The following is a 21,402-nucleotide window of genomic DNA, read 5'->3' on the forward strand; positions in this document are numbered from 1 at the left end:
TCACAAGCCTGTTATTGTTTTAAGTACAAAAAGAAAAAGAATGAAACTATTTTATTCAGCAATGGCTAAGTAAAATACTTTTCTCTGGAGAGAACATTTTCTGTGATTACGAAATAATACCCTCAGTCCTCAGGGCACCTAATCACAGTGTGATTGAATACAGTGTAATGGAATATTAATAATGTTAATAACTAATACTTTACTGGGGAATGCCTTACTCTTATTGTTTATTGCTTTATTGTTCCCCCAAAGTGGTCCATGTGTACATATTTATGAGGGCATAAAGAGCTAAGCAAATTGTGATATAAGTGATAAGGAAAAAAATAGAAAGACAACATAGCAAAATAGGATTATTACAAAAACGTGCATCACTGTGAAAGTTCTTTTTGCATTTACAAGATGAATGTATGATTAGTAGGCTATATTTCTAATATCCTACGCACATCAGTTAAGCCTATATCCATGTATCTACACACACATGCATATATATACACACGCATATGTATATCTTCATATATATCCATAATCCACAACATGGACACACATACCCTTTAAAATCAAACTCTATTCAAAAGAAGAATTGTTGGCAAATTATGAGTGTGATTTTGTCCCTGGCCGAAACATCTTTTTTGTTCTAGACATAAGATAATTTTAGTGCCACTTTTGGGTGTGGGTGGGAATAGAATGCTGCCTTCTGGTGCTTCAAAATAAAAGGAAAACATACCAAACCAAAGCCCTACAAGTGTAGTCCCAAGAATAAAATTTTCAGATAGCCCATGAGTCTGACCTCGAGGGCTGGAGAAGCAACTAATATTTTCTCAAGAGAAAGAGAAGAATGGACGTACGGGCACTAAAGTGAGCATATGAAAAGGAAGGTGACAACAAAAGAAGTTTCTAAAGGAAGGCATCAGAGACAATATTCTCACATAAATTCAGACCATTATTCTAGATTTATGCATCTAAGAATTTAGCACACATATATACTTGTATAACTATATTCAATCTAAACCTCTCTCAGATACACATATACATACCAGCCGTCTGTACATACAAACATGGAATCGTTATGTTGTACATCTGAAACTAATATAATGTCATATGTCAATTATAGCTCAATAAGAAAAAATGTACAGAATGGCCCCATGTACCTTTCCCCAGTTTCTTCCAGAGGTAACATCTTACAGAACTACAGTAGGTATTAAAACCAGGAAACTGACCTCGGTACTGTTCACAGACCTTATTCAGATTTCACCAGTTTTACATGCACTCGTGTGTGTGTGTGTGTGTGTGTGTGTGTGTGTGTGTGTGTGTATGTTTCTGTGCAATTTTATCATCTGGGTAGATTTGTGTAACCGCCAGCACATTCAAGATACAGAACTGTTTCATCACCACAAAGATCTCTAACATTACCACTTTTAAATTACACACCCACTCTTTCCCCTCCCCCTACTCATACTTTGCCGGTGGGAATGTAAAATGGCATAACCACTCTGGGAAAGTTTGACAGTTTCTTTAATAATTAAACATTTTAAAAAGTATATAAATGTTTATGTGTTTATAAATGTGTGTAATATATTGTGAACCAACCTCCTTCTATATTCCACTCAGGTGTCAAAGGACAGCCCTTAAAATTTACAAAACTTCTGACCTCAAACAGAAAAAATATATACTTGTGTTATTTCCTCCTGGATGAGTGTGGGACAGAGAGAATAAGTGTTTAAATGGGATGAAGAGAGTGGAAATGGGAGGGAGTATCCTCCCCATCTCACACACACACACACACACACACACACACACACACACACTGAACTCCATCACTACAATCACAACCACCACTTCCCTCCAAGTGTTAGCTGAGAGCAGATGTAGGAAGATTGGGAAGGGACCGGTGTGTTTGTTTCCTGAGTTGCTGAAGAGGAGTCAGGGAAGCCCCACAGAACTCTGCGTCCCAGGGACTGTGGAAGAGGTTGGGGCGGAGCCTGGAGTGGGGCTTGGGAAGCTGCTGTCACTTTTATGAGTCCGCAGCCCACAGTGAGAGTATCTCTGCTGCCAGACGACCGCGGAGGCTGGGCGCAGGGCCCCCGCCTCTCGCTCACCGCGCGGCAGCCGCGGCGGCGGCAGCGGAGCCTCGCCCACTCCAATCCGCACCCTCTCCATCCTTAGCTGTTAGAGAACAGCAGCACCTGGCACGTTCCTAGAGGACCCAGGGAGCAGAAAGCGAAAGGGAGCTGGCGCGGGGGGACTGCACAGGCAGCATGCGCCCGCCGGGAGCAGCCTCGGCGCCCAAGGTCTGAGGCTGCAGCCCCCGTTCGCCATTGTGAGCCGCCGGGGGAGCCAGCCGGCGCCACCGTTCCCCCGTGTCCCCGTCCACGCCGCGATGGGGCACCTGCCCGCGAGGACGCGCGGCGGCCGCCGCCTCCTGCCTCTGCTCTGGCTCTTTGTGCTGCTCAAGGTAGGGTACCCCCTCCCCCAGCCGCCGCGGTCCTGCCTGCGCCCGCGCTCCGGCGCCCTCGCTCTGTAGCGGGGGAGCGGCGCGCCCCGGGTCGCGATGGCCGGGCTGCTGGCAGCGCCCCCGGTGCACGCTTTGTTGTCCTTGCGTTTACGTGTTCTCCGCGGGCTTCAGGGATGGGGTGGAAGGAGAGGGAAGTTTGCTGCCTCCGGCTTTCCCCCTTTGTGCTCTTGTACCGCCGCCGGCATGCGCATCAAAGGTGGGCTTGTCGGATGGTGCTTCCTCCGACAAAATGAGATCACTTTCCCTTCTGGTCGCTACTGCACCCCGGTGCTGCTTAACCTTTTCTCCCTCCCCCAACGGAGTGAGCGGAGGCTTTGCCTTAATTTACCTTCTGCTGGAATTATACACCGGGGGCCGAGCTCCGCGGCCTCAAATGGACTGCCGGGGCTGGGTCGTGAGCATGGTTTTCTTTGACTAAGGAATGTCAGCTTGAGCCTGGAGAGCACTCCCCTTCCCAAGTCCTCATCTCCAACCTGAGAATATCCTTTACAAAGTCTAGACTTTCCCCCGCTATATTTACAGAGGATGCTACCTCTAAATTTCAATGGCAGACATCTGTATAATTAACTTTTTCGTGTCTTCTTTGGAATGTCCTGCTTCAGGGTTTAACTCTGAGAAAAATAGACAAGGACTGCTTAAAAACAAAAACAAAATACCCCTAGTTTGACAACTATACGGTGCATAATTTTTTTTAAAGAAATTTAAGCTAGATGTCTTTGGAGAAGTGTCATGAAGTAATTGTCTATCACTCGTGTCTTCCGTGTGTCTACTTTAGTTCTGTTATTAGTCCTTCTTCCGGCAAAGCAAACTCAAGTACGTCGACAGGTGACCGGGAGCTATCCTTTCAGCACCACAGTGATATCTACCTTAGAAATGGACGAAACATTAAAGGATGCAAATGTCTTCTTATCAGTCACTTCTTGCTCATATGCACCCTTAATCGGGAATGTCTGACAAGGAGATAGTGGAACAGAGCCAACGGATTGAGAACAGCATCAGTTTTAAATATTCCATATGTTCATTATCTTAATGGAAAATAGGAAAAATAGTTTCCGGAAGAACCAGCAGCAGAGTGCCTAAATACGATTCTAAATTGTATTTAATATGTTTTTACGTTTTCTGAAGCTATCAACAATAATATTATTTAAAATCTGATACATAATAAGCTTGGTCATATATTTTCACTCTAAGAGGTTGCTCTTTAAGCAGACACCACAAATGTGTACGTTTTATGAACATACACAAACTATGACGTTTTCTATTAATTTTTCTATGTGTCATATTCTGTCATAACTATATGTCTATGCAACACTTTTCATGAATGCAAAGTGAGAAATTGAACAGCCACACATTTTACTATGTATCAGCTAGGACTTACACATATGACATCTGATCCAAACCCAACCTTTGGCACTACTTCAGGTTTCTATTTGAAATCTTCATAGTGAGTGAGAATTTCAGAAATGGTCAAATGATGGGCTCGGGAGTATGGGTAGAGTGCCATAAAAAATGTAAAAATTTGTAGCAAAAGTTCTAATCAAAACTTGATATCAGACTGAGAAATTGCAGTCAGTAATGGCATAGACTGTAATAGATGTTCACCCTGTTCTACATAATAGGTGTTTTCCTGCACATTTGCAGTTTAGTGTCAATTATGATAAACTGCATCGCACAGTAAATACATTAATAAAGCTGGCCTTTTAGTAAATATTGTAATGAGACAAGTAATTTTGTAAAGCAAGTCTTTACTCTTTATTTTATGTAAATGCAATGTTTTATGTCAAATGGATATAAAGTATACCAAAAGAAATATATATATATATATATAGCCTTCATATAGGTACACTGAATACCCACCATGTGTGCCAGTCAGTCTTCCAGGTATTTCACACATGCTATTTCATTCGCTTATTTTGTTACAGTTGACAAGAGATGTTCAGAGTGGTAAACTGGGCACATAGGGTAATGCATTTGCATTTTGGAAATAGTATGTTACATGGTAAATTGGGTTCATAGTATAATCTTTCCATAATTTGGAGATGCTTTTGCATTCAAGGTCCTGAATAAGTGTCAGTAAAACAGACTTAACATGCAGGTGGTGATAGAAACATAACATTCCATTATTAAATAACAAGTTGTCGATTGAATATCAGTGATAAAATCTAAAAAGGTCTATCTGTGCTAAGTCAGAAAGAAACCATTTCTCCAGCCCTCCCCCCAAATCTCTGTAGTTCTCATTATGTCAGACTTCATACTCTGTATGAAGTATCCTCCACATGAGAGTGAAAATCCCTTAAAGCCATAAAGTTAGAGAAACTCAAATATGAGGCTTGATTTGTAGTTTTATCTTTTCCACAAATCAGAAACAAGCAGCTGGACATAAGTGGTGGGAAAGTCTGAAATTTTGAATCTGTAAGATTGGCTATAACCAGTTTCATTGAGGTAGCCTGAAGGTGCCTGGCTAAGGAAGCCTTCGTGCATTGTTCCCTATCCGTGGCTTAATGATGGGCACATTTAATCAGTCATCGCCAATTGTTTAAATCATCCACTTTGTGTTATGAAGCTAATAGCTGCATAATTGATGTTTCATAAGCACAATGTTGGTTATGAAAATTTCTACTTTCATATCAATATTGATGGTATATTTCTATTTCTAAAAACAGGAAACAAAAGAACTCTGTTATCAAGTATACTGGGAGCCTACCAATCTCAAAGTCTTCTACCCACATGTGAATGTAAATCGAGTAGTATTTATTGGAGTATTATTTATTTATTTAATCACCAGATAAATACTACTTCATTTAGATTTTCCCTCTCATACATCTTCCCATAATTTTAGCAAAAACAATGTAACTTCTCTCACCTATCCTATCTTTGCTACACCTCTCCTTGAAAATTGCTTCCTATATCAGTTCACTCGACATCAGTATTTTGTCAACAAAGAGGCAAGTTGTAGCATATGACATCATAGGAGTTTAGATTCTGCCTTCCCTGAAACGGTGCTCATTAGTAGTGAACTGGAAGGTTTCCCTAAACTCACAGGCTTGGCCAGAATCCTTCTTTCTTTCTGAACCTCCTCTTTATATTTCCTTCCATTTCTGCCCTTACGTGATACATAATCAAGGAACATTAAATTTGAAAGGGGCTCGGGCTTCCCTGGTGGCACAGTGGTTGAGAGTCCGCCTGCCGATGCAGGGGACACGTGTTCGTGCCCCGGTCCGGGAAGATCCCACATGACGCAGAGCGGCTGGGCCCGTGAGCCATGGCCGCTGAGCCTGCACGTCCGGAGCCTGTGCTCCGCGATGGGAGAGGCCACAACAGTGAGAGGTCCACATACCGCAAAAAAAAAAAAAAAAGATACCAAGTGTGCTGGTGGTGTCCATTCTCCTCCAGATCCGTCTACCTCCTTCTCCACCCTCAGCGCCAGGGAGCTTCCCTGTAAAGACTGCTTCTTCAGGATCCCTTGCCCTTTGGCCAGCAGTGAGTTTGACTAATAGGAGGCACTAACAGAAGATTACTGGTAGGAGTCCACGCTGGCTGGACCCTGATAGTCAATGGCTTCATCCCCTCTTTCGACCCTGTAGTCAGCTCCTCTTTCAAGGCCAAGGTCTGGCCAAGTTCCAGCCAAGTTCCAGAAACAGCTTCCTCCCCTGGTCTCTTTAGGGTAATAGCTTCTCGCTGCTGTTCGTCCCTGGATACTTTATCATCCCTGTTTAGTATCACTACTCCTGCTCTACACCTTAATTAACAGTCTCTTGATTAAACTCCATAGATTTCCCCTGAGTGTCCTGCTGGGACCACCACTGCTGTAGTACATGATGAGGTTAGTGGAGGATCTTTTGAATTTGAAGTGCCTAAAAAAAGCAGGTACTTAGATATGAGTCTGATGTCTAGGGGAGAGGGCAGACCTGGAGATGTGAATGGGGATGTCCCAGCAGAGGGCAAAGGAGAGAAGAGCAATGGGCCAGGGTGGGGCCTGAGGAGCAAGTAACATTTACTAAGGAGCCTTAGAAGATGAAGAAGGAACAGCCAGAGAGGTGTAAGGATCAAGGAAAACCAAGGTCTAGGAAATTTCAGGTGAGAGGGATTGGCAAACTGCGTCAAATGCAATGGAGAGGTACTATAAGCTAAAGTCTGGAAAATCTTTGGATTGGGAAATAAGTAGGCTGTTGGTCTCTCAGAGCTTGGCAGGGGTGGTATGCTTCTGGGAGTAGAAGAGTTGAGAACTGGCCTTTTGTTAAAAGGATCGGCGTCATTGGGTCAGAGAGACCTGATTTCAATCTCAGCTCTCTGGACTGTGCCTTTTACCAACAGCAGGATATGGGGGAAATTACTTCACCTCTCTGGGGTCCCTATGGTGATTGGCTATGTTTATCTCAGAGGATGATTGTCAGGAATAAGTGAGATAATGACCATAACATATTTTAAACAGTGCCTAGAGTGCAGTAAGCACTCAATAAGTGTTGTGTCCAAAAAGAAAAAGAGAAAGAAAGCAATAGGACAGTAAAAATAGCCCAAAGCAAAAGTCAAAGAAGAAGAATTAAAAATGTGTCTAGAGCAGCATCTTCCCAAGTGTACTCCATGGAATATTAGAGACTTAAAATGTTAACAGATATTATTAAAAATAAACACTTCTGTGCTGACATGAATTTGGGAAGTAATCTGTTTAACTTTGTTTAAACTAGTATTAATTCATTTATTATTATTTTTTGTACCAGGATTTCTTAGAACCTTCCCTATGTTAATATGCATTGTGCTTCCAGTAGGAAGATATAGTGTGTAGCATTTCCCAAGTTTGAGTGCAGAATTTTTTTCTAAAAATGATTCATGGGTATAGTGAATACACTTTAAGAAACAATATCTATATTTGTACACTAGACACTTCTTCTCTTTATCTCTCTCTTTCCTTAATGAGAAAAGTAACTTTAATGATAGGGGAAACATACCAGTAAGATCAATCATAGTCTAAATCTCAGAATCTGAAGAATTTGCGTGAAGGAGCGCAACAATTCCCAACTTTCTTTGCAAGGACTGATGTTCAACTCTCTTGGAAGAAAAAAATGTGTATATTTTCCTTATTTTATGGGTTGCGCTAACTCTGGGTTTGGTAACTGTACATACAAAAATATCTTTGGCTTTTGACTGTTAAAAAGATAGAAAATTAATTTTAACACGATTTTTAAATATGATTGTCTTAATATATGACTTAAGAGAACAACATATTTTGTTCAGTGTATTTCATTGAATCATAAAACTATACTTTTCAAAGATCGTCTAGTTCAATACTTAAGCTGGTACTTAGATCTTGCCTCTAATATTACTGCCAATTGGTCATAAATGGTGAAATTACTATCAGCTGAGAGGTGGCTCTTCCACTTTTGGACAGTCATTTTGTTGTTTGGTTTGGTTTGCTGTTGAGATGAACTATTTCTGGTTGTATCTTTCACACATTACTTCTATCTCTGTTTCATTTTAGTATGACACTATGTTGTGACTGCTCCTGCTTTCTTGCATGTTCTGAAGACCTGCTTGCCAACAGACTTGACAAGTTATAAAGATAAAATGTGAGAAGCTTGTCATCTCTCTGTCCTGTCCTCAACCCTCCATCATACTGCTTTAAGCTATTTACACCAGTCCAAGATTTCTGGCTGCTGTCCTTTCTTCTCTTTCATGGCCACAATAGCCAGTTGGGTAGAAGACGATTCTCATTCTTCCCAAAGGTGTTCTGTGATGAACCGTGGTAAGGGGCTGAGAGTGCCAATCTCTGCTCAAAGGGTGGTTCCTTAAAATGTCTTTCCTGAACAGCCAATCTAAAAATCAACCCATCACTCAAATTTTACCACTTTTACCCAGGTTTATTTTCTTTAGAGAATGTATCACTCACTACATGGCATTATATTAGCTCTTTATTATTACTTAACTCCTCTATTGGAATGCTCGTAGGTTCCACGAAAGCAATGTCTTTATCCTTTTTGCTCACTGCTGTATCCCCAGCTGTTGGAAGAGTGCCCGGTGCAGGGTAGATGCTCAGTAAATATTTGTTGAATAAATGGATGAATATTGAATGAATACAAAGGGTGAGAAAGGTCAAACGGGAGTTATGGGACAGACTCGAGACAGAGGAAAAACAGGTTGCAAGCGTGCAAGTTCAGGGAACAGAGACGATGCACAGTGAGATGAACTAGGAGAGAGGGTCCATTGGGCAGGCAATGCTGAGGGAGAGAGTGTAGTCGCAACGGGGAGATAATCTCGAGATGCTGTTCTATTGGTCTTGTGGAGGTAGCAAAGGATTTATTACCACAAGTGAAAATAAAGTCTTTTAGACATCAAGATAAGGTTCCTCACACATTTTTTTTTCTTGCTATTGTATTGTCAGAATCAACCACTGGTAAATGGTGTGTCCTCAAGCAATGATATGGGTTCCCCTGTGTGGCAAATTCTCATCTGTAATGAAGTAAAAACAGCTTTTTTGATCACTTATTCTCTATTTTATTCATTGTGCATAAAATTTACTTTAACTTGTAAACAAAGTAGTTTGGGGGTTTTTCAAATCTAAAAACGTGTTCTTCTTTGGCTCTGCAATTTGAGAATATCAAAAATAAAAATAATTTTTTACATAATGTTTTTTCTTTATTTTTCCCTCACAATGTATATTAATATACTCAGATTGGATCTAGACCTCTGAAGGCATTTCCAGAAACTCACATGACTGACTGAAGCTCAGATGATCATTGTTATTTTTCTTCAATCATTAAAACTTATGAGTCCCTTTATTCCTTAAAATGATATTTTTTCTTTTTTTAAATGCATATTGGTACCTCACAGAAATTTTTTTAATGGATTTCAGACAATGAATGTGCTTTCTTGTTTAAGATCCCAATAGGTAATTTTATACAGAAACAAATGATAATTTTCATACTCAGTTGAATACTAGATAATAAGTATTTTATTATCCAAACATGGACAGACAGTTAAACAGGCTGATTAAATTAGTGTTGTAGTCATTAAAATGTTAGTATATATACGCCAAAAATCTGGACTGTCAAGATTTTCAAATGACTAGAATACAAAAATGTATGCATGGAACAAGTACTATTACTTACACTATTTCGCTAGAGAATTGAAAGGTATTACACTGTCTTGTAATATACTAACTTATACCCATAGTCTATTACTGTATTGGTAAAGTGTGGAAGTTTGAGTTAGTTGTAATTTTTTTCTCTATGACTTTAATTTTCTTTTTGTTTGTTGATAAATCAATATCTCCTATAGAATCAAAAATACAGGAAAAATTGTGATCAGATTATTTGTACACTCACATAAATGGCTAAAAAAGAGGTTTTCCCCTCCATGAATGTATAAGGAGAAGTGCACCTAAAGAGTATAAAAATAATATTAACAATTCTGCAATTAATAAGTTATTAAGTATAACAATCTTCTTTTTTTAGTATCAAAACAAAATTTCTGGAAATCTCCAAGAACACATTTATATGAGTCTCTTTCTCTCTCTGTGTGGTGCATCAGAATTAGGCTAATTGTCATACAACATTCTTTGTCTCAGATAAACCAGGAATTTCCTATTTAAGTCAAGTTGGTGGTCCAGAAAATAGATAGTCTCATAATATTGCTTTAGGATGTCGATTTATTTTGATGTTGTGCTGAAAACTAAAGTGTAATCCTAAAAATGAGAGTGTTCTTGACAAATTCCACAAAGTATAACCATCATTTTTACCATAAGGGCCAACAGCGTTACCATAAGAAATACCTTATTACTTGGATGTACTTAAAATTCCTAGATGTTATCTAGGAAGAAAAATTGACTTCTAAAGTTTCTGAATGTTAAGTTGATTAATAAGGTGAATAATAAAAAGCCAACGGAATTGTATACTGTCTGTAATGTATTATTAAACAGTGAGTCATTTGGTCCTCCTTAAAGGATTTTAGAAAAAGCTAGGTTATTATAGTGTTATTTACATATAAAGATAGTGATGGAATGTGACCAAGTTTATTATGCATCATTATGGGGACTTTCTTCTACAGTTTCCCCTAACTAAATTATACTTTTTAATTAGTCTTGCAGAAATAACTATAGGTCTCATTCAAAATGGATAGGTACTTGGGATTTTTAATATGAAGATTCTGGTATTATCAAAACTGTGCTAAAATGATTACAACAACTTAGAATTAAGCACTGTGGACTTAATCTTGAAAACTTAGCTTATGTGCTTCTTTTTAATTAGGTAAAACTGTTAAATCTGCTGAAAGTCAGCCCCCCTTTAGAGGTGCTCCAGGTTCTTTCCTGTTGCCACATCTTTTTACTTATTTTTCGAAGGCTAATTGGAAACCTAATGAGACTCTTTCTATTAAAATTCTTGTTGCTATGCTGAGGCCTCCAATTAGCCTTTTCACCATGTGGTTTCTTGTGGTTCTGAAGTAGGGATTTCTTAATTTGAAATCTCAAAGTAAGTCTGAATCTGGCGTGCATCACCAATCATAAGAATTTTATAATGGATTAAAAATTTGAAAACTAATACATGTTCACTGTGGAAAATATATAAAATACAACAGGCAGAAAAGGAAGAAAGTAGCCATTCCTACATATTCAGTTCTAAAATAACTACCATCTGGGGGACATATCATTCCAAATTTTTTTCCTATGTCTGTGTACTGGAGTGGGTATGTAAAAAAAAAAAATAGTATCAAATTGTCCCACTATTTTAGCATGCTCTTTTCACTTAAATGTGCTATGATAATTTTTCAGAACCTGAGCATTTTCGGTCCTCTTCAATTTAGGAATTAAGCCAGGGGTCTGAGGTTCAATTATATTCAATTCCCAATTGTACTTTCACCAGTGAAGGACATAGGGGTGTCATAGGTATTGATTATGACCATGAAATGTTGGGGATCATCACCTACATGTGTGCTTCCCATTAGTGTGATTACTTCAGAATTAGTCACATAGAAAAACTTCAGAGGCTATATGGACAGGCATTTATTTTCCATTTCTCCACAGCTAAATATAATGCATAATAAAACTTAAGACTATAGGCTCTGTAGTCAAAAAGGTACAGGACTGAATTTTGGCTGTGCTCTTCCAGCTGTGTGTCATTTGCTAGTGTGCCGGCCTCTTCACTGAAGACAGAAATTAGAGTGACTGCCCAGATCACCATTCCTCCAATGGCCAAATCTGCCATCTTCTCCAACACCTGCCATCCTTTGAGGAAAACTCCTTTTTAATCCTTATGGTTGGAAAGGATCCTACTTGACCTTAATACCCCGGACAGTGATCAGTCAAGGGGTGAACCCTGACCTAAGCTAAGCCCATTTGGGGACTGTACCTGACTACTGTCTTTGAGATTGGCATGTGATCTAAGCCAAACCTTTCAGAATCCATCCCTGCAATTACTTCCAAACTGGCAACAGTAGGAAAGAGTACTCTCCTCTCCAGTTGTGGAGCTATGACATGAGCTAAGACACAGGAGCTAAGTCATGAGCCTGGAAGCTGTCCCCAACCATAAAACTGAAACACAGGAAGGAACGTTTTCTAACAGAAAAGGAGGCGGCAGAAAAGTAGAGACTTCAGCAAGACTATCTTTCATTGCACAAACACTATCTCATTTCTCATACTCTAGAATCACTCCACTGATGCTCAGAGAGATTACAAAACAGCAATCTACAAAAATGCAATTCTACCATAGCCAAGCAGGCATAGCAATGCTTGGAATCTTTAAGAAATCTGAATCTTGTACACCTGAAACTAACACAACATTATAAATCAACTATATCTTCTACATCTTCTAATCAACTATTTTTTATCTTCAGTAAAAAAAATAAATCTGAATCAGAGTGGTTATATAATTTATCATACCAACTGCGGCACTTCCAAGACTGAAGGGAATCATTATGCCAGGACAGCAGACATAAATCGGCCTGTTCTGGGAAAACCAGGACAGATGGTTACTCCTTCCTGAATATACTAACAAACATATTTGATGCAGTATGGAATCACTAGCTCTTCACCCATGTCATCCATCTCTGAAAACTTCTGCTCTAAACAAGATGATTTGGCTGTGTAAGAGGAATTGTAATTCTCTTCAGCAGAAAACTGAAGCTTGTGCAGGAATGTTTATTGTAGCTTTGTACTAACCAAACACTGAAAATAACCAAAATGCCCTTCAATAGGTGAATGGTTAAACAAACAGTGGTATTTCTCTACCATGTGATATTATTACTCAGCAACAAAAAGGAATGAATTATTGAAACACACAGCAACTTGAACGAACCACAAGAAAAGTATGCTGAGTGAAAAAAGTCAATCTCAAAACATTTCATACTATCTAATTCCATTTATAAAATATCCTAGAAACAACAAAATTATGGAGATGGAGAACAAATGGGTGGTCAGCAAGGATTAAGGATTACATGGGGTAGAGGAGAAAGTGTACCTGTCTGTGAAGGGGTGGCATGAGGGAGACTTGTGATAATGGAACAGTTGTGTATCTTGATGGTTGTGGTACTCACATGAAGTTATACTTGTGATCTAAGTGTGTAGATCTACACATACACACACACAGATGAGTGCATAGTCACTTGTGGAAGCTCAGTAAATTTTACGGATTGGACCAATGTCAATTTCATACTTTGGATATTTCCTTGTTTGGGGTATTTTCTTGTTTGATATGCAAAATATCAACATTGAAAGAGGCAGGGTGAAAGGTGCATGGGACCTGCCTGTACATTTCTTTGCAACCTCCTATAAATCTATAATTTTCTCAAAGAAAAAGGTTAAAATAACTTTATTTAGTTTGTTTTATCTTCTTCTCTCTCTTTTATTTGTGCCTGGCCCTTGCTAAGTATTTTAACTGACTAACTGGCAGATATAGCCTCTTTCTGATGAGGACAGCCTCTGAAAGACAATAATTATACTTGCAAGGGAGAGTAAGGCTATCTAAGCAAATGTGAAAAAGAAAATCAGGAAAATACACAAGGACCTCAACAAAACTATTAGCTGCAAACTCAAATGCATTATGAGAAAGACTGCCTATTGAACTATGTTCTTACGAGATTTATCTATTGAATTCTGGAAAGGAGCAGGTATTAAGGCATTCCCATACCACCAATGTTAACATTTTCATAACTCTTCAGAGAATCAGTTAAAAACGGAGTCGTGGAAATTACCATTTGGGGAAGTTAGGACAAAATACTTTGACTGATGAAGTAATGTCATTCTTCCGTTCTTTTAACAATTATTAAATAACATATCTGGAAATAATATAAATAAATCAGAATGAATTCGAAAGTTATAAGAGGAGCTTAGGCGGCTTGAGTAAAACAGGGGAGATGGATGGAGGATATGGGAAGGTGAATAGATGTTTAAGTATTTCAACCAATGAATCCTCAAACATGTATGAAACTGGACATGTAAGGAAAGTGCTGTATTCATCATTTTTAAGAGTGTAAAACAAAGTTATGCCCTTAGGAAGTCTGTAAGGTAAGGGAAAATAACATAAACATGTTACATGTAAAAGGGCTATAGGTATACGACTTCCTACTTGTAAGAGAAGCCTGAAGTAGCTATATACTAACTTCCAAAGGAATGAGACAGACAACTCTATTCAGTCAAGTGCCTTTCCCTTCAGGTAAGGGAGAACGCGCTTAGGCTTGAGGGAACACTGGTTTCATGAAGGAAGACAAATTTTGATGTGAACCTCATCCGTTGCAATTCAGATAGACTAGGTTAAAGAAAACACTCCAGATGGGAGAAACAGGGGAACAAAAGTAGGAATGTGAGAAAATTGAAGTCCTGTTTAACAAGGTTGAATGAAAGCAGGAAGAATGGATTCGAGTTGGAAGCAAGGTGGTTTTGCCCAGCCATGAACTTCTATTCACAACCTTCTGTTCAATGGTGCTGCAAAGGCAAACATCAAAATGAACTTTAGCACAGCAGTGGTGTGCAGGAAAAAAAAATGATCATACCTCATTTTAGCTCTAATTGCTTTTATAATTCTGAATTTGCTGTTAAATGCAAAATGCTTAATTCTAAATACGTGTGCTCTGTCTTAATTTAGATAAAATAATCCTCTGTTGCTTGGGTAGTTCAGTAAATGAGTCCCTAGACTTAAACTCGCCTGGATCATGTTGTTTATGCATTAATCTGTATGCACTCTTAAAGATAAATGGAAAATAAATGGATTTTTTTTCAGAGACAAGTCATAACTGTCAGCATACTTTCAAATTTATATCCTCCATGTGTGACATCAAAAATTGCCACGTTTATTATAGTAATTATTATTCACATGTATATTACCCCATACCTGTAAAATTTCTTCTACAGTTTTATATTTTATTTAAAACTACGAGTTAAAATTACATTTTGCTAGCCAAAACTAAATAAAAGATCTAAACCTCTGTTATGTAAATAAACAGGCTGCCAACTCAGCAATCGATGAATTACCGATAGTGCCACATTTGTATATAAGGTATGTCCCAAACGAAACAACCAGTATAAATATATTGGGCACAAATCAGAAGTTCTTCCAAACCTCACTGCCTTACTGAGAATGATGGTGAAGATACTGATAATCACTACCATTTATTGGATGGCTGCTGTTCAGAGAGCATTCTTATATAACCCCGAGCATCGTTATCACTACTTCAGTAATGGGGAAACTGAGTTTCAGAGAGGTACCGAAGCAGTTAAGAATGAAACCTTTGTTTGACCATAGAAACCTCTGCACACTGTCCCATACTGTTTTGTGTGAAAACTCTGGCATGACTTTTATTTCCCCACTCACTAGCTTACCACTTCTGCCTCTTCTTCTTCCTCTAGAAATATCCTGAGACACAGGTGACCGAATCGGTTTCTAAGTCCTTGGTGGGGACTGCCATCTGAAGAGAAGTGGGGTATGGGGTAGTCCTTGGAGACAATGGATTCCTGGTCATCCAAAATGTTTCCTGCAGTTTCTCCTTTCTGTCAGTCTGTGAGTCACATGTTCCTAGACCAAGGCCTGCTGACTGTCAGAGGACTCCTGCAAATTCACGAGTGTCAGGTTTATGCCTTTGTTTATCACCTTCTTCAGTTTAATGGATCTGTGGCGTCTGAGCTTTGTTAGATAATTGCACAGAGCTGAAAGGAGTGGAATGTGCTGATGTGGAGAGCCCGGGTTTCAGTTTTTGTACATCCAGAGCTTTCAGAGTCAGTGCTATAAGCACGAGGGAGAATTTTTTGCCCTGGCTTTAGAAACCTGCATGGAATTGTGTGACTCGCTGCTTTATGTGACATTTACACCTCAGACAGGCTTTTCCCTCCATGAAAGATACCACCTGGACAAAAACAATTTTAACACTAATGTCTTCCTTTTGATTGCATTAGATTTGCAAATTAAACAGATTAATGGCCGTGTTCTGTGTTCCTCTCAGCTCTTCTGTTTAATACTCTTATCTGACGAAGTATAAACAGAAGACATAATTAATTACTCATAACTTTCACGTCAAGTTGAATAAAAAATTACCTCCCCAAGAGGCCCATTATGACATATCTGACTGTTCTGTGACATTAGTTTTGCAAAGAAAAAGCATACCTAAAGATAAGAGTTTTGTTTGTTTTTCTCTACTTTTTATTTAACTTACTAGAGTATCTGAAAAAAGATATGGAAGAACAACATTAACTGTTAACATAATTTTAAGGAACTTACTTCATTTGCCCAAGGGCATGTTATTTTTCTTTTAAAAAATTTTTGCGTTTGTTCATGAGATACTAAACCCTGTATATGAACGCTATAAAAATGACTATGCTTCTATAGAAGGAGGGTCCCAGAATATGATTACTACCCCTCTAGAATCTGTCCTGCTAAGAAAGTTATTAGCCAAGCCAACTATGGCATACTATCCCCTCCATAAATTGTCTGAAACTTGAGCTGGGTAGTGTACTACAATGACTGGAAAAAAAAATAGAATAATTGTACAGCCATTTCTTCTGCTTCGTCTGTCTAGAGCTGATCTGAATGAAATGATGTTTCTGCTTTAACTGGAGAGCTCAGCATTTCATATTTAGCTCTCAATCTGTTTCATGATAATTTTTGAAGGAACAAACTGCTCATGACAAAATGTGCTATACTATTATTAAAGGTGTATTGCCTATATAGATTTCTATCACTTTGAAGCAAAACGATGGCTGTGAAGAAATTTTGAATGAGCATATTTTCTAAGTTTTAATAGCTATTTAACAACATGTAGTATATGCCTCAGGTTAGAGAAAACCAAGTATTTGATGAAAAACATGTAAGAGCTATCAATAAAACAAGGCAACATAAAGAAAAGATAACTTGCCCACAGTCACTTAGTCATGTCACCTCTCTGTAAAAATGAGAATCATAATCACTTCCACCTCCTGGGATTACAGTGCAGCCCAAATGAGATAATCTGTGAAAGCACTTTTGTAAACTGTAAAGCACAATTTAAATGTAAAATATTCTTATTAAAAAATAATTGCATCCCCTGTTTCATTTGCTCTGGTATAGGAGTGTTTTTCCTTCCCACATTTATATGTAACTGTCCATGTGTGTAGGGTGTATCATGAAAGACTATAATTAATACTTTAATATCAATACATTCTTTTTCTTCCTAGAAAGTAAAGTTTGCCATACCCAAGTTAACTTTAGGTCCCCTGTAATCATGGCTTGATCACATAAAATTTATTAAATGTTTATGTCTCATGGCAAAATGTTTTCACATCAGCTCTACCTCTTATCTACTGATCAGATCATTCCCATAAAAAAGTGATTTTTCACCTAACTTCATGATATAATATTGTTGAGCGTTCTATTCATACAGTGTTTCTGTCCACAATCACTGATCATCTTTCATATATGTTCAACAATAATTCATTCTTTCTTTCAATGAACATTTACAGAGCAACAATTGTATGCTAAATATTGTGCTAAGCGTGCACTGTCTCCTTGGGCTTCACTCCTCTGTGGTATAAATGGGTTCATATCTACAGTAATAACTCCAATTATAAAGGCTCATGAGGCATCTGCCTTCTTTGTACAAAGCGCTCACTCAGCATTTCTCAGACTATAGAGTGGGGCATTAACTATGGAACCCCAGTTCTTCTAGGAACCACATCTGCCCTTCCAGGCCCTACCTTTCTCTATTAGACTCCCCCCAACTCCACCAGGTACTACCCCTGCCAACTCCAACGCCTTCCCTGACGCACTCAAAAATATGGGAAAAGAATCTAAAAAACAGTGGATGTATGTCTATGTATAGCTGAGTCACTTTGCTGTACACCTGAAATTAACACAACATTGGAAATCAACTATACTGCAATAAAACTTCTTTTAAAAAAAGAAAAATATTTCCATCCCTTTGATAGCTAAGGCTTTCTTACTGGGTCAAGCATGTGTTTTTTGTGTTGTTTTGTTTTTCCCCTCGGAGCTTATCAGCTGTAAGCCAATGGAGTTCTGGAATTCCTGTGCCACTAATTCTTCAAGCGTGTGTGGTTTCCATTTAGACAGAAGCTTGGATCTCCTCCCCCGAACCCCCATCACATTAACAGTAGCAAAAGTTACGTATCTGATTTGATCTCCCTCTTATTTACCTTGTCCACTTTCCAGCTGAGTTGAAGCAACCAGTGAACAGTGAAATAATCAAGTGCTTAGCAAGCTGGGATTAAAAAGAACGAAGACAACGTAACCGCAAAGGGACAGAAGCCGCTTTTAAATGCATTCTGGGACCTTTTAAAAAGCTTCATGTCTTAAGCGACTGTAAAAATACATACAAGGTCAAAGTTTATTTATATTTGATACTCTGTCTCAGGTATTTATAAATTTCTCAGTTGTTGAGATATTAAAAATTACTAAAAGCTCTATTTATCTCAGAAGTATTTGTGTTTTATATTAAACGTCTGAAATAAGTAGACATTTTACAATTCACAATTTAATTTTTAAAAAGAAGCTTTCTTGTTTTTTGTGTGTTTTTTTGGTTTTTTTATAAATTTATTTATTTATTTAGGCTGTGTTGGGTCTTCGTTTCTGTGCGAGGGCTCTCTCTAGTTGCGGCGAGCGGGGGCCACTCTTCATCGCGGTGCGCGGGCCTCTCATTGTCGCGGCCTCTCGTGTTGCGGAGCACAGGCTCCAGACGCGCAGGCTCAGTAGCTGTGGCTCACGGGCCCAGTTGCTCCGCGGCATGTGGGATCTTCCCAGACCAGGGCTTGAACCCGTGTCCCCTACATTGGTAGGCAGATTCTCAACCACTGCGCCACCAGGGAAGCCCAGCTTTATTGTTTTTATGAACACATTCTAACATAAAGAATTTTTGCGTGACTCTACCTAATCTTTATCATGTCCTGACAAAAATAGAAGGTAAATACAGAGACCAAGCTTGATGTCTTGAAAAAAAAAAAGGGAAATAATAATAAGAAATTTGCACCATTTCAAAATTTCCACTTTTTTTTTTTTTTTTGCAGTACGTGGGCCTCTCACTGCTGTGGCCTCTCCCGTTGCGGAGCACAGGCTCCGGACGCGCAGGCTCAGCGGCCATGGCTCACGGGCCCTGCCGCTCCGCGGCATGTGGGATCTTCCCGGACCGGGGCACGAACCCGTGTCCCCTGAATCGGCAGGAGGACTCCCAACCACTGTGCCACCAGGGAAGCCCAAAACTTCCACTTTTGAACATTGTTAATGTTAAAAACCCCAGAATTATGGGAACATGGACACTATGTCATACTGTGAGTGTAACGCTTGCTGATTACATTATTTTCAGAATAATCAGTGAGCGTAATAAAATGGCTCTAAAATACATTTGTTTGGAAATTTAAGTTCAAAGAGAAAATCACCTTCAAGTAATATGATGTATTTCACAAACATGGCACTGACTTTTTATATCATGCTTTTCCAAAGGATTACCAAATTCTACTAGACCTCCTTCTGCAGAAGTCTTATAAAACTTGGATATATACAAATAAATCAATGAAAATAATATCAATTTCTTCCTCCTAACTCAGTAACTTAAGATTAATAAACACCTATTAAAAGAGGTGAAAGCAAATGTGGTATGTGTTGTTGAAGTCGTTGCATATTGTAAATTAAAACTTCTATATGTGATCTTTCAGATCATATAAAATTCGTATAATTATTTCCTTAATGAGATTTTCAAACTACTATATAGAAAAAAATGTGTTTTAAGTTTGTGATTTCATGGCTTTTTTTGTATGCTGATCTCAGTTCAATATCAAGTCTCTCTCTTTTCACAAACCATCTGGGAGATTGACAAGTTGCATCTCACCAGATGGCCTAACATACAAACCTCTCACTTCCATGGCAACATACCTTCATGATAAATCCTGGAATGCTTTGATACAATGTCCCTTCTCGGGAGGAATTCCACAGCTCATGGCTTTAAGGTTCATCATTGCCCACTTCATTTCCCAAGGTTGAAATTGGTTATGATTTCCACTGGGCGCTAAACAATTCTAGGGCACAGAGGACTAAAGTGATTCTCCCATCATCCTATCTTTCTACAATTTCTCTTCTTAACCCATCTCTCTCTCTCTCTATTCTCTGGTCTATACTTTTATTACTACTACACTTTATATAGAGACAGTCCTTTCTTCTTTCTTCCTTTCTTTTTTTCTCATATATAAATCATTGGAATATATACATTAAAGCGTCAGAAAGTAACTACACGGTTTTGAGCTTTGTGTGAGGGAAAATATCTTCCTGAATCTAGCATGCAGCTTATTTATATCTTGTAACAAAAAATTTAATTGCCTGTGTCAATTATTTTATAGAATAACTACATACTTAAAAGAGACTCTCAAGGTCCTTCTGTCTTCCTTTTGTCTTTATAAATATCAGGGAGGCCCTAGAGAATTCATGAAGGACAAGGACATGGAAAGGGGTCTTTTTGTTTTCCAGTTTAGAACCCCCTCATAAGTTTTAAAACTTCCTCCAGCTATTTAGTTTTTAAGAACAAAGTGTGAATCAGAAACTTGCACAAATATATCAGTCTTATTTCTCTGGTGCCTGGGCATCTTTCTTTTTAATATATTGGATTTTAGCTTCTAACGTTTTGCTTCCTTTTCTTTATTCTTTTTCTTTTGGGGACTTCCAGGCTTTAGTGTCTCTGTATTCTCCAACAAACATATGAACTGCCCATATCCTCAAATCCATGTTCTGAATGTCAAGGCTGAGTCCCTGCTAAGTTTTTCTTCTCATCTAGCAGTAATTGGCTGTCGTAAATGTACTACCACTAATGACAAACCCTATCACACAGAACTTTGCCTCCAGGAATTTTATTTCAAATCTCCTTTTTGCTTAAGTTTTCTAAGTGCTGTCTTATGTATTATTTTATTTCTCCGATTGCATGCCCAACTTGGATATGATAATAGTACACCTGCATCATTTTTATGTGTGGAGGTTTGCTTCTCTCTCTGTCTGATGCAGAGTCATAGGAAGTTGTCCACAGCTTGCCAGAGACAGAAAGAGCTTGAGGGATCCTCAGCTCACCCTAATCTGATATTGATCTCAGACAAGTTGAATGCTTCCCTCGGGTGTGATTTTGTATACTAGAAGAACGTCAGCCAATCTTTCCGAAGAATCCTGCATGTTCTCTTCCATGTGGAGAAAAGGAGAAATAAGATGATGAATGAAAAAAAAAAAAGATGATGAATGAAAGAGGACTGTCTTGATGTAGTATGAATAGATTCATTCCAGCATGGGGAATGAACTACCACTAATTCAGTTAGCCAAAGTATAATGGAATTGAACAAGATGAAAGTCCTGTCATCTCCTCTCCCTATTTAAAACACATAAATGGCTTTCCATGGTTCTTTGGAGGAAATCCACACTCCTTCATAAACTTAGCCTCCCTGGTTTATGACTACTCCT

At 38.6% G+C, this 21,402-nt stretch overlaps 1 protein-coding gene across 4 annotated transcripts in view; it reads left to right on the forward strand.

The window, feature by feature from the left end:
• Positions 1 to 1,930: 1,930 nt before the first annotated feature.
• The window catches only part of PTPRO (protein tyrosine phosphatase receptor type O), a 231,611-nt gene continuing 212,139 nt past the window's right edge, over positions 1,931 to 21,402 (forward strand). For 2 of the 4 annotated variants that reach the window (XM_004281111.3, XM_049693990.1), the window contains exon 1: positions 1,932 to 2,452. In XM_004281111.3, the coding sequence (XP_004281159.2) occupies positions 2,378 to 2,452 (75 nt within the window). In that variant the 5' untranslated portion in view covers positions 1,932 to 2,377. Of the gene's footprint in view, positions 2,453 to 21,402 lie in introns of all 4 variants that reach the window. The other 2 variants (XM_004281110.3, XM_049693991.1) reach the window with 2 other exon arrangements.

Source organism: Orcinus orca, chromosome 11 (genome assembly GCF_937001465.1).
Source record: "Orcinus orca chromosome 11, mOrcOrc1.1, whole genome shotgun sequence".
NCBI classification, from domain to species: domain Eukaryota; kingdom Metazoa; phylum Chordata; class Mammalia; order Artiodactyla; family Delphinidae; genus Orcinus; species Orcinus orca.